Source organism: Theropithecus gelada, chromosome 3 (genome assembly GCF_003255815.1).
Source record: "Theropithecus gelada isolate Dixy chromosome 3, Tgel_1.0, whole genome shotgun sequence".
Classification (NCBI taxonomy): Eukaryota; Metazoa; Chordata; class Mammalia; order Primates; family Cercopithecidae; genus Theropithecus; species Theropithecus gelada.
The window spans coordinates 167,617,672-167,634,890 of NC_037670.1; the positions used below are offsets into that span (position 1 = coordinate 167,617,672).

Here is a 17,219-nt window from a genome sequence, read left to right on the forward strand (position 1 = left end):
GCCTGCACCTGGCTTATTTTTGTATTTTTAGTAGATACAGGGTTTCACCATGTTGGCCAGGCTGGTCTTGAACTCCTGACTTCAGGTGATCCTCCCACCTCAGCCTCCCAAAGTGCTGAGATTACAGGCATGAGCCACCATCCCCAGCCTTCTCTCTTCTTAATAATGGCTTTCTATGTCTTTCGCTTCGCTGATACCCTCACTCTGTTTCTCTATGACTCTCCTATTCCATTGTTATCTTTATTGCTTTTTCTTTCTGCTCATCTGTTTATCACCCGCTGGCTACTTGCCTTGCTCTCCCTATTCTCTGTCTCTGTCCCTGTTTCTTCTGTTTCAAGGTCAGTGGTTCTCTGTCTCTATCTCTCTGTTTCTGCCTCTCCATCTGTCTTTTGTTTCCCTTGCATGCAGGGCCCTAGCCTGTGGATCATGGCAAATTTGAGCCAGCCCTCCGAATTTGTCCTCTCGGGCTTCTCCTCCTTCGGTGAGCTGCAGGCTCTTCTGTATGGCCCCTTCCTCATGCTTTATCTTCTCGCCTTCATGGGAAACACCATCATTATAGTTATGGTCATAGCTGACACCCACCTACATACACCCATGTACTTCTTCCTGGCCAATTTTTCCCTGCTGGAGATCTTGGTAACCATGACTGCAGTGCCCAGGATGCTCTCAGACCTGCTGGTCCCCTACAAAGTCATTACCTTCACTGGCTGCATGGTCCAGTTCTACTTCTACTTTTCCCTGGGTTCCACCTCCTTCCTCATCCTGACAGACATGGCCCTTGACCGCTTTGTGGCCATCTGCCACCCACTGCACTATGGCACTTTGATGAGCCGGGCTGTGTGTGTCCAGCTGGCTGCGGCTGCCTGGTCAGCTCCTTTCCTAGCCATGGTACCTACTGTCCTCTCCCGAGCTCATCTTGATTACTGCCATGGCAACGTCATTAACCACTTCTTCTGTGACAGTGCACCTCTCCTGCAGTTGTCCTGCTCTGACACTCGCCTATTGGAATTCTGGGACTTTCTAATGGCCTTGGCCTTTGTCCTCAGCTCCTTCCTGGTGACCCTCATCTCCTATGGCTACATAGTGACCACCGTGCTGCGGATCCCCTCTGCCAGCAGCCGCCGGAAGACTTTCTCCACCTGCGGGTCTCACCTCACACTGGTCTTCATTGGCTACAGTAGTACTATCTTTCTGTATGTCAGGCCTGGCAAAGCTCACTCTGTGCAAGTCAGGAAGGTCATGGCCTTGGTGACTTCAGTTTTCACCCCCTTCCTCAATCCCTTTATCCTTACCTTCCGCAATGAGACAGTTAAAACAGTGCTACAGGGGCAGATGCAGAGGCTGAAAGGTCTTTGCAAGGCACAATGATGAGCCTGGGGCCCGGAGGGACCTGGCCTGCCTCCATCGAGCAGTTCTGTGGGGAGGGAGACCTCCAGTGAGTGGGAAGACCACTGTTGAGTTTCTTTAGTTTTTTTCCTCTGAGCAATAACTACAGTGAGCCCTCAGTGCTGCACTGTCTGGCCCAAAGCTCTTATGGGCCACCATGGAAGTGTTCCCTACGTCCCCTGGCAGCCGTAAGAACTCTGAGAGTAGCCCAGAGCTTTCAGTAAAGGGAAGTGCATGTGCTTTGCATTTAAGGAAGAGTAGCCAAGAAGTGCTCTCTGATCAAGAGGTAGTATCCAGTCCCAGTACGTGTGCATGGATGTGTATGTGTGTACATATGTGTGTATGTGTGTGCATGTTCAGGGCGTGCTTCTCTATCACAGTATGCACCATTGCTGAGTGTACGCACCATAAGTGCTTGGGCTACATGGGATCAAGGGAAGAAGCAAAACTTACCGAAAACAAATTGATTGTTTTTCAGTGTGTGTGAGTGTTGCGGGGAGGGCTGGGTCCTTGTATGATTATTCATCCATTCATTCATTTCATCAATATTGAGTAGGCTGTGTATGTCAGGCACTGTAACAGGTAGAGGGTAAGAAGGTAAAAAAGGCATAAATGGTTCTTCGCCTGACAAAGCTCTTGGCCCAAGGAAGGAAAGAGTGATAAACAGCTGTTTCCAGCACAGTGGGGAAAGTGCAACAGTGGATTCACAGAAGGTTTTATGAGCATACAGGAGAGCAACACTGAGACCAGGCAGGGGCTGAATGACGGCTTCCTGATGAGATGACACCTGAGTAGCACATTGACTATAAGGTGGACACTGAGAGTGCAATTCATCAGGTATCTTTGCATCAGAGAAAGATGAAACAGAGGGAAATTAAAACAAGATAAATCTCCACTAATGAGGAATTATGTGGTTTCCAGAGAGGAAACACTCAGAGTTTTAGAAAGATAAAATAAACTTTGCTCCTGTATGGTTAGAAATATTCATTTGCCTAAAGGCAAGGGATTGTAATAAACTTAGTCAATTCATTTATTCAGTCATTATATATCCTATTTTACACACATATATATTATATTGTACATTACATAAAATATGAACATTATATTACATTCACATACATGTGGGTATAAAATTCTTGAAAGTCTATTATGTCCCATGCTGCCTTTGGAGTCAAACATCAGCTCCACTGTCCTCCCTCCTCCAACTATAGCTGGAAATTTAAAAAATCTTCCAGTTACTTTGACCTCAGGATCATGGTGTTCCCTTAGCTTTCTCCTACGCAGAATTTTCTAAAGTATCCCCAATTTAAGTTGTTCTGACACATTGCTTCTGTAAATACACTTTAATTTACCAAACTCTATTTCCCAATTTGTGATATATAAACCACAATCAGGAGTTTATTCATAGCTACACTTACTTGAAAACAATAAAACTACTAATTTATCACAAATGTCGAGCATTTAAAAAATCCACTATGTGGAAATGAATGAGGTAGGCTCATCTGGAGCTTGGGAGATGTGGTTTGCTTGCCAGCCCGTTGGGTCTCCTTGTGGCCTCCTCTTACCCCAAGTTAACTCCTTCCTAAACAAGGCACCCCTTTCTCTGGCTTTCTGAAAGTGTCTTTCTTTCTTGCTGAGATACCCCTCAGCCAAGTCAGAGGGTCTTTTTACGTTCCTAGTTTCAGTTTCTGGACCAAAATTTTTGCTAGTTCTTTAATTACATAACAGAGCAATGACTCTGGTGTTTGCAATTGCTGTTGAATGAATTGATGTTTTTTTCCTCTGTTTATTCTCTGCTTGCTACCTAGAAAAGTAAGTATTTGTAGAGTAAATGAAAGAAGGATGAGTAAATTAAGAATAATTCTACTAACAATATCTTACTTTTGTATACTTTTCATACTTTACGAACCACTTTTACATATATTTTCCATTTGGTTTTTACCCTCATAGTAATTCAATTAAATAAAGATTCACTGATCACCCATCATGAACCAAACACTCCACTTAGCAGTGGCTGTTAAAGATGAAAGAAATGTGGAGTCTGACCTCAAGGGGTTCCCTGTACTGAGAGAAATTTAAAAATGTGGTTAATTTCAATAAGCTGTTTTCCTATGGAGTGTATGAGAGCTCAGAAGGAAAATTTCTGATTCTGAAACTGCAGCAAGCAGTGTTCCTGGCCCGCTTTAGTGGGAAAGGGAAACACGGTTGAGGGGAAGAATGAGTTGGTCAAAGAAATGGCAGAACTGACAGCAGGATCTGGTTCTTCAGACCTTTTTTTCCATCTCCCCATCTTTGGAATTTTCTTCTTCCATCTGAATTAAAAGTTGGGTTAATTCAAAGTTGGAACCTCCAGGGTCTGAAGCTGCTCAGGTTTGCCTCCTCTGGACCCTTACTGATCACATATCTATCAAGTTTCTACAAGTTTGTAGACTTGTAATGGCAACAATTCTAGTAACCCCTTCCTCACAGTAATTGCACATTTAGTATCTATCACTTGAGAGAAACACATATTGGCAGAAAGCAAGTATAGATTCAATGTTACTTTTAAAGATTTGTGTTTCAATATCAAAGGCATAGAAGCAACCCAGATGCCCATCAATGGTGGACTGGATAAAGAAAATGTGGTACATACACACCATGGAAGACTATGCAGCCATAAAAAACAGTGAGGTCATGTCCTTTGCAGCAACTCAGATGGAGCTGGAAGTCTTTATCCTAAGCAAATTAAGACAGAAACAGAGAACCAAATACCACATCTTCTCTTATAAATGGGAGCTAAACACTGAGTATACATGGACACAAATGAGGGTATAGCAGACACTGGGACCTACTTGAGGGTGGAGGGAGGGAGGAGGGTGAGGACTGAAAAACTGTCTATCAGGTATTATGCTAATTGCTTTGGTGACAAAGTTATCTGTACACCAAATCCCAGCAACGTGCAATTTACCCAGGTGATAAACTTGCACATGTACCCCTTGAACCCAAAATAAAAGTTGGAAAGACGGAAAAAAGATTAGTATTTTATTGAGCACAATTGGTTCCACGAGCATTTGAAGTATAGCACATAATACCTATAAGGGTAAGATATTTTTATTTTGAATAAACATTTTGATTCTGTTCATATACAATGTTAATTATACAATGGATTCACAGTCCCTCTGCTATGATACCATTTTCCCTGGAAGGTGAGAACAGTTGATGTGGCTGTTTGTCTATGTAAGGTTGTTGGATGTAGATGCACAGATGGCAACAGGCTTTTCACTTCATAGAAGTGGCTTACACTGCAACCTAATTTCCGGGTGGTAGGAGGGCAAGGTTGCTTTCAACACCCAGAACTGATTTAAGTGTAGGCAAAATCATGGCAGGATTTCATGAAACTAAAATGTTTTCCTTGGCCCCAAATATCTTCCCACCCATCCTTCACTTGTCTGGCATCCTAGCTCTAAATGGCTAACCCAAGAATCCATCCTCACACATGTAAATCCCAGTGGGAAGTCAAAAAGTGGATTTATTTCCTCTAGTTGGGAGGATTAGAGAGCAAGAAACCGAGGGTATGAAAGTTTTCGAGGAAGGAAGACAAAGGTATATTATCACTTTCCAAAGGAAAGTCAGGCCTGGATCTTGCGGTGGTTGGTAGTAACATCAAGACCCTGCACGGGTGGGATTTTAGGAGTTTGGTGAGGTGAAAAACCCTCTGGGTCAAACTAAGAAAAGGTCAGTGTTGACTATAGTGGACTGGATTCATATCGGTCTGATTCACTAATTCTTTCAGCCCTAGGTTTTCTGATGTACATATGTTTCTTCAACAATGCCTGACAGATACTGAGGAATGGTGGTTGTGGCTCAGTGGTCTGCTGGTAAATGTTTAGCCCCAGCTCTCCATTTGCTGACTTCTAGCATTTGCCAGCTTCCTGCTGTCAATATTTTCACCGTGTCCAATTTTAAGCTACCAAGATGGCATCTGAAGTTGGAGTTAGGGAAAGATGCCCCGTCGTACCGCCCCATACAGTATTTCTACCACACTGAGACACGTGGCCTAAATAACCTCAGTCTCATGGACAAAAGTACAATGCAGCAAAGCAACGAGGAGTTTTTAATATGAATCACCTTTGTTTTTAGCATAACTTATTTGATTATGAGTTTCTGTTATCTACTTTTTTTTTTTTTTAATCATGGCTGTGTTTAATTCCTGCCAATTTAACCATCGATTTCCAGGCATTTCCATACATCCTCTGAAATCTAGGCAGAGGTTCCCAAAGCTTAACTCTTGTCTTCTGCACACCATGTGGAAGCTGCCAATGCTTGGGGCTTGCACCCTCTGAAGCAAAGACCTGAGCTGTACCTTTTTTCCTTTTAGCCACGACTGGAGCTGGAGTGGCTGGGACATAGGGCACCAAGTCCTGAGGCTGCACAGAGCAGTGGGGCCCTGGACCTGGCCCACGAACTATTTTTCCCTCCTAGGCCTCTAGGCCTTTGATGAGAGGGGCTGCTGTGAAGGTCTCTGACATGCCCTGGAAACATTTTCCCCATTGCCTTGGCTACCAGCATTTGGGTCCTCATCTCCAGCTGAGACCACCTCAGCCTGGACTTCATTGTCCATATCACTATCAGTATCTTGGTCAAAACCATTCAACAAGTCTCTAGGAAGTTCCAAACTTTCCCATGCCTTCCTGTCTTCTTCTGAGCCCTCCAAACCGTTCCAGCCTCTGCCAGTTAGCCAATTCTAAAGTCCTTTCCACATTCTCAGGAACCTTGTTACAATGCCCCACTATGGGTTCTCCAGGGGGCTCCAGAACATCACTAGCATCCTACCTCTGGGTTTCCCTTAGATCCTGCTCCCCAGTCAGCGCTGCATTGCTGTCATTCTCCTTCACTTGAGTTAGACACCTCCCAAGTCCTATGGAGGTAAAGCTCATGGCATCGCCCTTATAAGGGAACTTACAAATTATTTTATCTGATAGACACAGGATCCTCCATATATGAGGGGACCCGGCTTCTTCACTAGCAGCTGGGCAGCTCATCACTCACATTTGTGCTTCTCTCACTCAGTGGACAACTCACCCAGAAGTTCTTGGGTTACCCAGCCCTAGGGGTGAGTCCAAAGGACTGTATATGAGGCCCTTGTCCTTGTCATGGAGGAAGTTGGCTGTGATCTAAGGAGAGGGGACACCACAGATTTCCTTCCCTCTCCTTCACAGACACAGAAGGCAGATCCCCCCATTCTCAGTCTCATCCCCATGCCTCTCTTTTGTTGGAGGACCTGAGCAAACCAACCTTAAAGGGATATAACACGTGACTAATTCAGCTGCTGGCAGAGAGGGAAATCAAGCATTTCAGAAAAGCTGAGCTCTCTGAACTTACTTAGGTTATTTGCAAAATTAAAGGCAATACAGTTTCAGCACTGAAGGTAAATAGCACCTTTGGTGACTACAATATGATTGCCCTAGGCAAGCAAAGATTTCTACACTGATGTGCACACTGAAGTTTGTTGTAATCAAATATGCCATTATTTCAGTGAGTGGAGCATCTTGCAGAGGGCACTTACAGGTCCACTGGGGGACTTGGGTCTGATTACTGATCATACCCATGGCCAGTCTCCAGAAACCCACTCATTAATCCTGTCTTTTTAGGCTTTGGTTGTCTACACAATATACCATTTTATGTCTATGTTATTTTACACACTCAGTTGCCTCTCTCAGGAATTCACTTTTCCTCTTCTCAGCCTATAAAACTGTTCTTTGGACCTCAAAAAGTCATTTCAACTTAACTTTTAACTTAATCAAAAGAAATGGGGCATTCCCTAAGAGCTTTGCCTTCAGGAACTCAGAGGAAGTCACACTGAGGTTTGACATAAGGATTTCTTCTTAAGATTTAGAACCATGCAGTGAAGAAAGGGGCTTCCTCCCATAGCTGGGAATGGTCCATCTCTGGACTTGGTTCAGTGTAGTTTTGTCTATGTGTGGGTTCTGAGCTCCTTATGTTAGGTGTCGTGCCTTATAGATCTTTGTTTTTCCTGTACCTAGAATATAGTAGGTGTTCAATAAATGCTAGCTGTCATTAATCATGAGGTTTATATGAATTTGGAACATGAGTTAGCACGATAACCTAAACATGGAATGCCATCTTAGTTGATGGTAAGAAATATAGTCAACAGAGCAAGAGAAAAGGTTTCCCACTGCTCTACATCTCAGTTAGTTGTCTAAACTAGTACCACAATCAGTTCCAAGATGCGCCTAACAGGAACCAAACAAAGCAATATGGAAGGCAAGAGTTCTAGAAACGGTTTGATGCAACCTCCTATTTGTAAACCTGAATATTTTGGAGGGGAATGCGTAGATATCTTTGCTTACCTGCTAGTCTGCCTGCATAACTGAAAAAGGCAGAACTGGGACAATGGGTGAAGGTTAGAGGAAGTCATATTGAGGTTTGACATAAGGATTTCTCCTTAAAATCTAGAACCATGCAGTGAAGAAAGGGGCTGCCTCCCACAGCTGGGCATGCTCCATCCCTGGACTTGGTTCAAGCAGAGTCCCTAAGCCAGTCTGCTCAGTGTGCTGCAGTGGGGATGCCTGCACTGAGACAGAGGAAGGTAGGCCTACATGACCTACTCCCTTGCAATTCCATGAGGCTGTGTTTTACTTACATCATGTCTTAAACCTGGGGAGCCTTTTATAGCAGCTACTTTGATTTGGAACCGGAATCCCAAGATTTCTCCCAGCAAGTTGCAGGATTTTTTTTAAATTATTTTTTCATTTCTATCTATCCAGGAGTCTCATTTGACATTATGCACATTGACAACCCTGCCACATTAAGACAAATGTCTGGAACCAATATATCTAGACATCTCTAGGTCACATCCACATAGAATTCTAACAGTGAGTCAGAGGCTGGGCCATTGATTGAAGTCACTCAAGAAGTTTAAAGTCAGACTAGGATGAGAGTCTTCAGGGTCTTTATCCTGGTTACTACTGTCTCTGGAAATGGGACCTGGGATAAAGGTTACCAAGGAAAGATGGCTCCAATAATAGCAAATGTGTCCCCAAATTCCCTCTTCCAATGCCTTTCACATTGTTGAGATTGGAACAAGGGCTTTCTTATACAATTTTCTGTTTGAAAATTCTACCAGCAAATTGTTTAGATCCGCGTTACTCAGATATTAATGTGCATAGGAATCACCTGGGGATCCTGCAAAAATGCAGATTCTGATTTAGGAGGTATCAGGTGGGACCTGAGATTCTGCATCTCCAATAAGCTCCCAGGAGATGCCAGTGCTGTTTCAAGCATCACACTTTGAAGAGCAAAGAACCACAGGCAAGGCTGTGGGGCAAGTCAGGTTGCGTGATGCTAGATTCCCTGGGGTGATTGCTGTGAAGGCCCAAGGCTAGTCATACCTTCCCCAAAACTGACCAGAGACCCCACTTCCAAGGAAATCCTATGAAAAACAGGCGATAGCCTGCTTCAGGCTATTGATTATTTTTACTTTTTTAAGAGGGGAAAGTGCAGAGAAAAGAGAGTAGCAGGAAGGAGTCCCTGGGGAGGACACTGAGTGACTCCTGTGCTGATTATTTTAGGAGGAGAAGCTGAGGAAAAGTATCTGCATCTCAGAAGGAGGTAATTACTTTCCACTTAGCTCTTCAGTTTTTCAGGAAGTTTGCAAGGAGGGCAAGTAATTAGTCTCTTGAGAGGTGAAAGAGACAAGTTCTCAGGATGAAAAACTTCTCCCTGCTGGTCTTTACAGCAGAATCAGAAGTATCCGTCCACTTTTGGCAAGGCCCACAAATGCAAAAATGTACTGTGGTGGTTGAAAAAAAAAAAAACATGTATGTTAGAGATCAAGCTAAATGGCAGAGACAGTAAGACAGTGGTGCCTCCAGGCTCTGTGTCCTGGAATGCTTCCCCTACAACCATTCTTCATAGTCTTGGCCCTGTGGGGCGGCTCCCATCCTGTGACTCCACACTGCAAATTATGAGCAGGGCCTCTCCTCTAAGGATCCTGTGGACAGAGCCAGCTTCAGAAATGAGAGGAAGTTTGCATCTACTCTTTGCCCCACTTTGCCAATCCTAGCCCAGCCCAATTGAGACCCAGTCTAGTAAAAGAAACCAGACCCGGAGCTCTTCCTGCCGCTGCCATCTTCCCGTGACTTCCCACACCATCCAGATTTCCAAGGAATGCCTCTTATCAGCCCTCCCATCCCGTTACCCACAACACCAGTCCCACTTCATTTACTCCTTCTCATCTGACTTCTATCATATTTGCTTCTACCATCCAGGGGCCCTGGTAATCTGGCCAGGCTGCTCTCAGGAAACCCAACCTCAGAAGGCCTGGGCAACTGGTCCTCTTTCTGGAACTTGGATCTAAGGTTCTACAGTAGAAGGGAAGTAGTGGCCCATGGGAAGGGCAAGGCAGCAAGTCTGAGAGTGTGGATGCAGCTCAGCTTTTCCCCACTCTCATGTGCATGAAAAAGGTAAGGCCTTCATGACTTTCTATAAGAGGGTTGGAGGAGTGGCTCCCAGAAAGCCATTTCTGTGGAAAGGCAAGAGGCTTTGGGGCCAGATGGAAGAAGTGGGCAGCATGGGTGTGGGGGGTGCTTCCATCCAGGAGCAGTCAGGCCGAGAGAGGAGAGCCAACAGAGGCACATGGCTCCTCCTGCGTTGGGGTGCCAGGCATCTCTGCTCTTCTTAGAACACCTCCCATTTTCAGAACTCTATCCTAGACCTTGAAGCCAGGTCCTGAAAAGGAAACATACCCAAAATAAAAGTTGAACACAAACTTAAAAGAATGCAAGCAAAACCATAGAGCTGAGAAAGAGAGGTTTTGATAGGACATTTTAATAATAGCTACATTTACTGAGCTCTTACTTAATGTACTAGACCCTGCACTAAGAGTCTTACTTGTTTGGATTATCTCTTTTAATTAATATCGTCCCATTGTACTCACTCCACATTCCCTATCCATTCTTTAACTATCTCAGACACACAGAAACTTGCCTTTGAGACATTCTAACAGTGTGTGTCCATTAGTTCTCTGCAGTGCAAGAGAAGAAACTTGCATGAAGATGAGAGAGCAGGAGAAACTGAGAAAAAAGGAGAGTGAGGAGCTCCAGCTTAGGCATGTGGGTGCCCACCTGCAGCAAGTCTACTCCTCATGACTTGTCAGGTGCTCTCCAGCCCTGTCAAGGGCTCACTCTTTCACCTACAGGCTGCTGGGTCTCTAAGGAAGATCCTTTTGGTCACATCCTCAATGACCTCCTTGACCTTTCCATTCCGGAAGGTAAAGATGAAGGGGTTGAGGAAAGAAGTTACCACTGCAGTCACCAGGGCCACCACCTTGTTGAGGTGTGTGGAGTGGCCCTTGCCTGGCCTCATGTAGATGAAGATGGCACTGCCATAGCCCAGCACCACCACTGTGAGGTTAGAGGCACAGGTGGAGAAGGCCTTCTGGCGCCCAGAGGAGGAGGGGATGTGCAGCACTGCAGCCACAACGAGGACGTAGGAGAGGATGATGAGCAGCATGGTGGTCAGCACAAAGAGCAGGGACAGGAAGAGAACCATGCGCTCAATATGGTGGGTGTCAGAGCAGGCAAGCTTGAGCAGCGGGGCAGAGTCACAGAAGTAGTTGTCGACGATGTTAGGGCCACAGAACCAGAGCTGTATTTTCTGCAGTGTGGGAGAGACAATGGAGAGGAAACCAACCACCCAACAGGCCACCACCAGCTTCACACACGCTGAACCATTCATGATGGTTGGGTAGTGCGGGGGGCGGCAGATGGCCATGTAGTGATCAAAGACCATGACCGTGAGGATCAAGAAGTTGGCAGAGCCCAGGGAGAAGTAAAAGAAAGACTGGATTAGGCATTCAGCCAGAGACATCGTCTTGTGAGTGGATAGCAGGTCTGCCAGCATCCTAGGTACCACAGTGGAGGTGACCAGCATCTCCATGAGGGACAAGTTGCAGAAGAAGAAGTACATGGGTAAGTGAAGGTGGGAGTCAAGGCAAGTGAGGCTGATGATGGCCAGGTTGCCCAGCAGCGTCAGCACATATATCAACAGGATCAGAGCAAACAGCAGGACCTGGAACTCATGGAGATGAGAAAATCCCAGGAGCACAAACTCCGTGACAATGCTATAGTTACCCACTGCACTTGATGCCCATTCTATGTGACACCTGTGAGGGGTTGAGAAATGTTAGCAGGAGATTGCCATCAACCTCTTTCTCAATCAGGTCCCCATAGTGCTGGCCTGGCTCCCCAAGCACACCAGCCTGTGTGCACAGTGGACCCCAGAACACACATTCCCAAAAGGCAGGATGAGCAGATTTATGACTTGGCCACCTCTACATTATCACCACTCTTAAGCTGTTCCTCTTCTGTCTTCTACTCACTGATTATATTGTAAAACACACTTAATAAGCTCCAACTCTGTGCAAGACATTTGACTGGGTCTGAGGATGAAGGGGTAAGCACTTTCTAACTGCCAAATCTAATGGTCTGTTGTTCAAATAATAGCTGATATTTACTGTTCTTTCCCTGTGCCAGAAAGTGTGCTAGATACTTTACATTATTTCCTTCCATCTTTTTTGCTGAATCCTCATCCTCTTTTTCTTCTCTATAACATTTGAGGCCACAAATAACCCATTTTTGAAGTCACTTCCACCCTTGACTGCAAGGACCCTGCACTCTTGAATTTCTCCTACCATCCTGGGTTCCCTCGTCTGCCTCCTCTAGCTCCCTGTCTTTCTGCCATTTTCTAAACACGGATGTCCCCACATTTCTTTTCTTATCTGTGTTTTTAAAAATTCTCTTTTTTCTCCTTCAGAAATCTCATATACTTTAACCAAAGCAATCTTTAAAATGCAAATGAATTTCAAATCTGGATTTTGTCCTCCTCTGAGTCCCAGCCCACATCTCTAACCACTAGATTGACCACCACCACACATTCAACACATCTAAAGATACACACATAGTCCTCCCCTCCCACAAAGGCCATGTTTATGGCTCCCAATTCCCCAGTCATCTAGGCTGGAAACTGGAAGAATCTAGCCTTCCTTTGTTTATCCATAGCCACCACCCAAGTTCAAGGATCTGTTTCCTCTTAACCATTGCAATAACATTCTTAATTTTTTTTTATTGGTAGATTGCTCAATCACCAACCTATCCATGCACCATACTGCTATTATATTTTATTTTCTTAAGTTATTGTGTCAATCAACTGTTTTTAATCATCTGTAACAAGGCTGGGCGTTGTGGCTCACACCTGTAATCCCAGCATATTGGGAGGCTGAGGCGGACAGATCATCTGAGGTTGGGAGTTTGAGACCATCGTGGCCAACATGAAGAAACCCCTTCTCTACTAAAAATACAAAATTAGCCGAGTGTGGTGGCACGCACCTGTAATCCCAGCTACCCAGGAGGCTGAGGCAGGAGAATCGCTTGAATCTAGGAGGTGGAGGTTGCAGTGAGCTGAGATCATGCCATTGCACTCCAGCCTGGGCAACAAGAGTGACACTCTATCTCAAAAATAAATAAATAAAAATAATCCTTAACAATGAGATTTCATTTATAATTACTTTCAAAATCAATCAAACTAGCTAGCCATCTATCTTCATCCAGAAAAAGAGTAAAAAGATGCATTTTAAAATATTAACAATGGCTATATCTGGGTATGCATTATAGGAATTTACTTTTTAAAAATCTTGTATTGAAATTATATATATTTAAACTGTTGTATTAGTTTGTTCTCATGCTGCTGTAAGGACACACCCAAGACTGGGTAATTTATAAAGAAAAATTTATAAAGAAAAAATATAAAAGAAAAATTTATAATAAAAACACAGTTTGGCATGGCTGGGGAGGCTTCAGGAAACCTATGATCATGGCAGAAGGGAGAAAGGGGAGCAAACACGTCCTTCTTCACATGGCAGCAGCAAGGAGAAGTGCAGAGCACAGGAGTGAAAAAGCCCCTTATAAAACCATCAGATCTCGTGAGAACTCACTCTCTATCACGAAAACAGCATGGAGGTAACCACCCCCATAATTCAATTACCTCCCATTGGGTCCCTCCCACAACATGCGGGGATTATGGGAACTATAATTCAAGATGAGATTTGCGTGGGGACACAGCCAAACCATATGAAATGTGTATCATGAGGTTTGGATATAAATACACATAGTAAACTTATTACTACAGTCAAGCTAATAAATCTGTCCATCTCTTCATATAGTTACCATTTTTCATGTGTAGTGAGATGACCTAAGAGCTACCCTCTTAGCAAATGTCAAGTATACAATAGAGTATCATTACCTGTAATCCCCATGCTGAACTTACTCTTCCTACCCAACTGAAACCTTGTACCCTCTGTTTTTCTATATGTACACATTCATTTCCAAATTCTCTTCATTTAAATTTGAATTCTCTTCATATATTATTTTAGTGATCAAAAAAATTAACAACAATCTCTTCCTTTTTCAGTCAAATCAAGCACAAATTCTCCCTGGCATCTCCTGCCCTACATGACTCTGCCCATTCACCACCCCCCATAGCTTCACCCCCACCTCCTTGTTACACACTTTTTGCTACCACCAAACTGAACCCCTGCTATTTTCCATAAGTCCCAACCTGGGTCCCCTGGGGCAGTCCACAGGAAACAGCAACAACGCGACCCCACGATGGAGATGCACCACTCTGGCTGGTGCGCTCTCTTTATCTCCTTCCTCCCACTCTTCAGGCACCCCAGTGGGAGACCTGGAACTGAAAGGGATTCAGAAAAATGGAAGTTTTCCACCCTCTTCAGTGCTGACAGTGTGCCCCAGCAGGGTTTGGAATAGGAGCATGATGGTAGTTCCCAGGGAGCAGTTGCCTCTACAAGGGACTTGGCCACATCCCAGGACCATCCTCAGTTTGGGAAATGTGAGCTCCTGGGAGCAGGCAGCAACTGGGAGTCCACAGGGGCCTCCTAGGAACTGTGACTGCTCTCTCTCACACTCTCCTGTCTCCTGTGGGCACGGAGCTCAGTGCAGCCCTGGCAGCCCTGGGATCTGCAAGTGGAGTGAGGAGAAGAGGGAGGAGGAGCAGGAAGTTGGGCACCAATTATTTTAGACACAGGCAATTCAGGAACAAAGAAAATGAGCAAAGAATCGTTACCTCTGGCCATCCAGGAGGGAAAAAAATAGGTCCACTGTCTTGTTGTTTTCTCATAAATAAAAAATAAGAGGAATGCCAAAGTAGAAAAACACATCTATTTTTAGAAAAACGAAATGGCCAGGGCCTGAGCATTAAGATACTGGGTGAACCAAAATTAGAAATTAGGGATCTGTTTACAACTATAAAATGGAAAATATACATATATATACACACAGACACACATATATATGCACATACATCAAGGGAATATGTGTGTGTATGAATGATAAATATATTGTTGTCAATTTGTAATTTTGTATATTATATCAGCTATGAAAAATTTTAAATATGACATTGAGACACTTCAGTAAACACAGAATTTTATTATGACTGCCAAAACCAAAGGAATTTTGTATTTCTCCTTTCTTTTTTTTCTTTTTGAGATGGAGTCTTGCTCTGTCACCCAGGCTGGAGTGCAGTGGCACGATCTCGGCTCACTGCAAGCTCCGCCTCCCCAGTTCATGCCATTCTCCTGCCTCAGCCTCGTGAGTAGCTGGGACTACAGGCGCCTGCCACCACGCCCGGCTAATTTTTTGTATTTTTTAGTAGAGATTGGGTCTCACCATGTTAGCCAGGATGGTCTCCATCTCCTGAACTCATGATCTGCCTATGTCGGCTTCCCAAAGTGCTAGGATTAAAGGCGTGAGCCACTGCACCCGGCCCAGAATTTTGTATCTCTTTATCAGCAAGACCAGCTTCCCTGACTTCTCCACCCACCCAAGGATGTGCATCACGTCCAGTGCCAAGGACTCAAGAAATGACATAGTCCTTTTCCTTTGTCCTTTGCTGTACTTCATGGCAATAACAGCTTTATCACGTGTTCCTGCAGACATTGTCTCATTTGATCCTCTCATCAACCCTGTGAAGCAGCCGCTATGGGTGTCTTCATTCCACCACTGACGGTACAGAGGAAGCCTTGCTCCAGGGCATGCACCTAGTGAGTGGTGTCTGGGTTTGAACTCCAAGGAGCAGAGTACAGGTGATCTTCAGCTTGGGTACTTTTGACTTTTGCACATGACCTTGCATACCCTCTACACTGACATTTTCTCATTCGCTTTCACATTTTCATGTATTTGCTGATCAAGGAGGATTTCAAGTATCACATGTAGCATCTCCTGCCCTAATGGTTCAAGTTTGTCTGTACAATTATCTAACAATTTTAACTGAAAACACTAGCAAGTGAAAATGGAAACTTGTCTGGATGAACTTCTATTTGCAAGATGCATTTTCATGAGGGTGTTGTCAAAACAATAACAAACAAACAAGCAAACAAACATAATACATCTGTCTCAAAGATGGAGCCCAGGCTAGAGTTTCATGATCGTGCATCTAAGCTTCAGAAGAAGGAGTCTGAGGCAGAATTGAAAGGAAATACAACAGTCATGCTTCTGTGAGATTTGTCTTTTTTCTAGACTTCTCATCCTTTCCACAAATATATGGAAAATATGTTTGCCCTGCTGGAGCTTCAAATCTCTGCCCGGGTTCACATTAAATTTGGTGGTGGGTACAACCATCACCACCTTAATGTTTAAATGGCCAAATATAGCCAAAACGGAGAGGGGCTTTGAACCCCCGAATCATTTTAAGTAGTTTTGTAGTATATTTTATATGTATCTAGAAGCTGTGAGTGACCCATCTGAGACCAAAAAAAAAAAAAAAAAAAAAAAAAATGGAGGTAGAGACTGAGGTGAGATGAAGAAATCAGGGTTATGGGGATTGTTTAAAGAAAGTGGATTTAGGCAGGGCACAGTGGCTCACATGTGTAATCCCAATACTTTGGGAGGCCGAGGTGGGTGGAGCACAAGGTCAGGAGTTCAAGACCAGCCTGGCAAATATGGTGAAACTCTGTCCCTACTAAAAATAGCAAAAAAAAAAAAAAAAAAAAAAAATTAGGCCAGCATGGTGGTGGGAACCTGTAGTTCCAGCTACTCAGGAGACTGAGGCAAGAGAATTGTTTGAACCTGGTGGGTGGAGGTTGCAGTGAACCGAGATCGCACCACTGCACTCCAGCCTGGGCGACAGAGTGAGACTCCGTCTTAAAAAGGAAAAGAAAAAAAAGTGGGTTTAGAAAGCAATCAAAAAGAACACTACATGAGCTGAATGGAATAAAAGTTCTGTGATAATCAATCTGAAAGAAAGACACCAAAGACAGAAGAGAAGAAGAAATGGAGAAAAACCACAAGAGAGATTCTGGTGTGTCCCACCTAAGGCAGGGCACTTGGCAAAATTAACCTAAGTAACTGTTTCGAGTGCCCAGAATCTGAAGAGAGGCTGCTCAGAAGCGGGCAGAGCTCCTGAATGGATCTGTGGCTCTGGCAGGGAAAACATATTTTTACTGTAGATCTAGGGGACAAAAAGGCTAGGAAAAGAGAGTGGTGGCAATAGAGAGAGAATAACTCCAGCAAGTAAATGAACTCTTCCTGGATGTGACGGTGAGAGATGTCCTAACTGTAGAAAGCAATGACCTCACACCATGTTAAACGGTAGATGAAATTAAGGAGTCTGACAATGACTGCCTACCTCTTCAAGCACATACTTAGCAGAAGTGAGGCTCCTGGAATTTATTTCAACTGTATAGAGAATCTGCCCGCATTTCCTTATGCCATTCTACCTGTGGGCTGATTCTGAGCTTGTTCCATGTCCTGGAGGTTGGT

General features: G+C 44.2%; 2 protein-coding genes across 2 annotated transcripts; one reads left to right on the forward strand and one right to left on the reverse strand.

Moving 5' to 3' along the window:
• The first annotated feature begins 411 nt into the window (after positions 1-411).
• Positions 412-1,427, forward strand: LOC112620030 (olfactory receptor 6V1). The gene has a single exon (XM_025378026.1). The coding sequence runs from the start codon at positions 427-429 to the stop codon at positions 1,366-1,368; it is 942 nt and encodes a 313-aa protein (XP_025233811.1). The 5' UTR covers positions 412-426; the 3' UTR covers positions 1,369-1,427.
• Positions 1,428-10,428: 9,001 nt separating this feature from the next.
• On the reverse strand, positions 10,429-15,362 carry LOC112621727 (olfactory receptor 6V1-like). Its single transcript, XM_025381099.1, has 3 exons — positions 15,283-15,362; positions 14,002-14,133; positions 10,429-11,551 (listed from the first exon to the last, which is right to left on the reverse strand). Exons 1-3 carry the CDS (start codon positions 15,360-15,362, stop codon positions 10,576-10,578), a joined length of 1,188 nt encoding a protein of 395 aa, XP_025236884.1. The 3' UTR covers positions 10,429-10,575.
• Between the last annotated feature and the right edge of the window lie 1,857 nt (positions 15,363-17,219).

Coding starts and splice junctions, on each gene's coding strand:
- LOC112620030 (XM_025378026.1), top strand. CDS start 427: ATGGCAAATTTGAGCCAGCCCTCCGAATTTGTCCTCTCGGGCTTCTCC.
- LOC112621727 (XM_025381099.1), bottom strand. CDS start 15,362: ATGAAGTACAGCAAAGGACAAAGGAAAAGGACTATGTCATTTCTTGAG. Junction 14,134..15,282: donor GACGTGATGCACATCCTTGG/GTGGGTGGAGAA, acceptor AATCCCTTTCAG/TTCCAGGTCTCCCACTGGGG. Junction 11,552..14,001: donor GACTGCCCCAGGGGACCCAG/GTTGGGACTTAT, acceptor AACCCCTCACAG/GTGTCACATAGAATGGGCAT.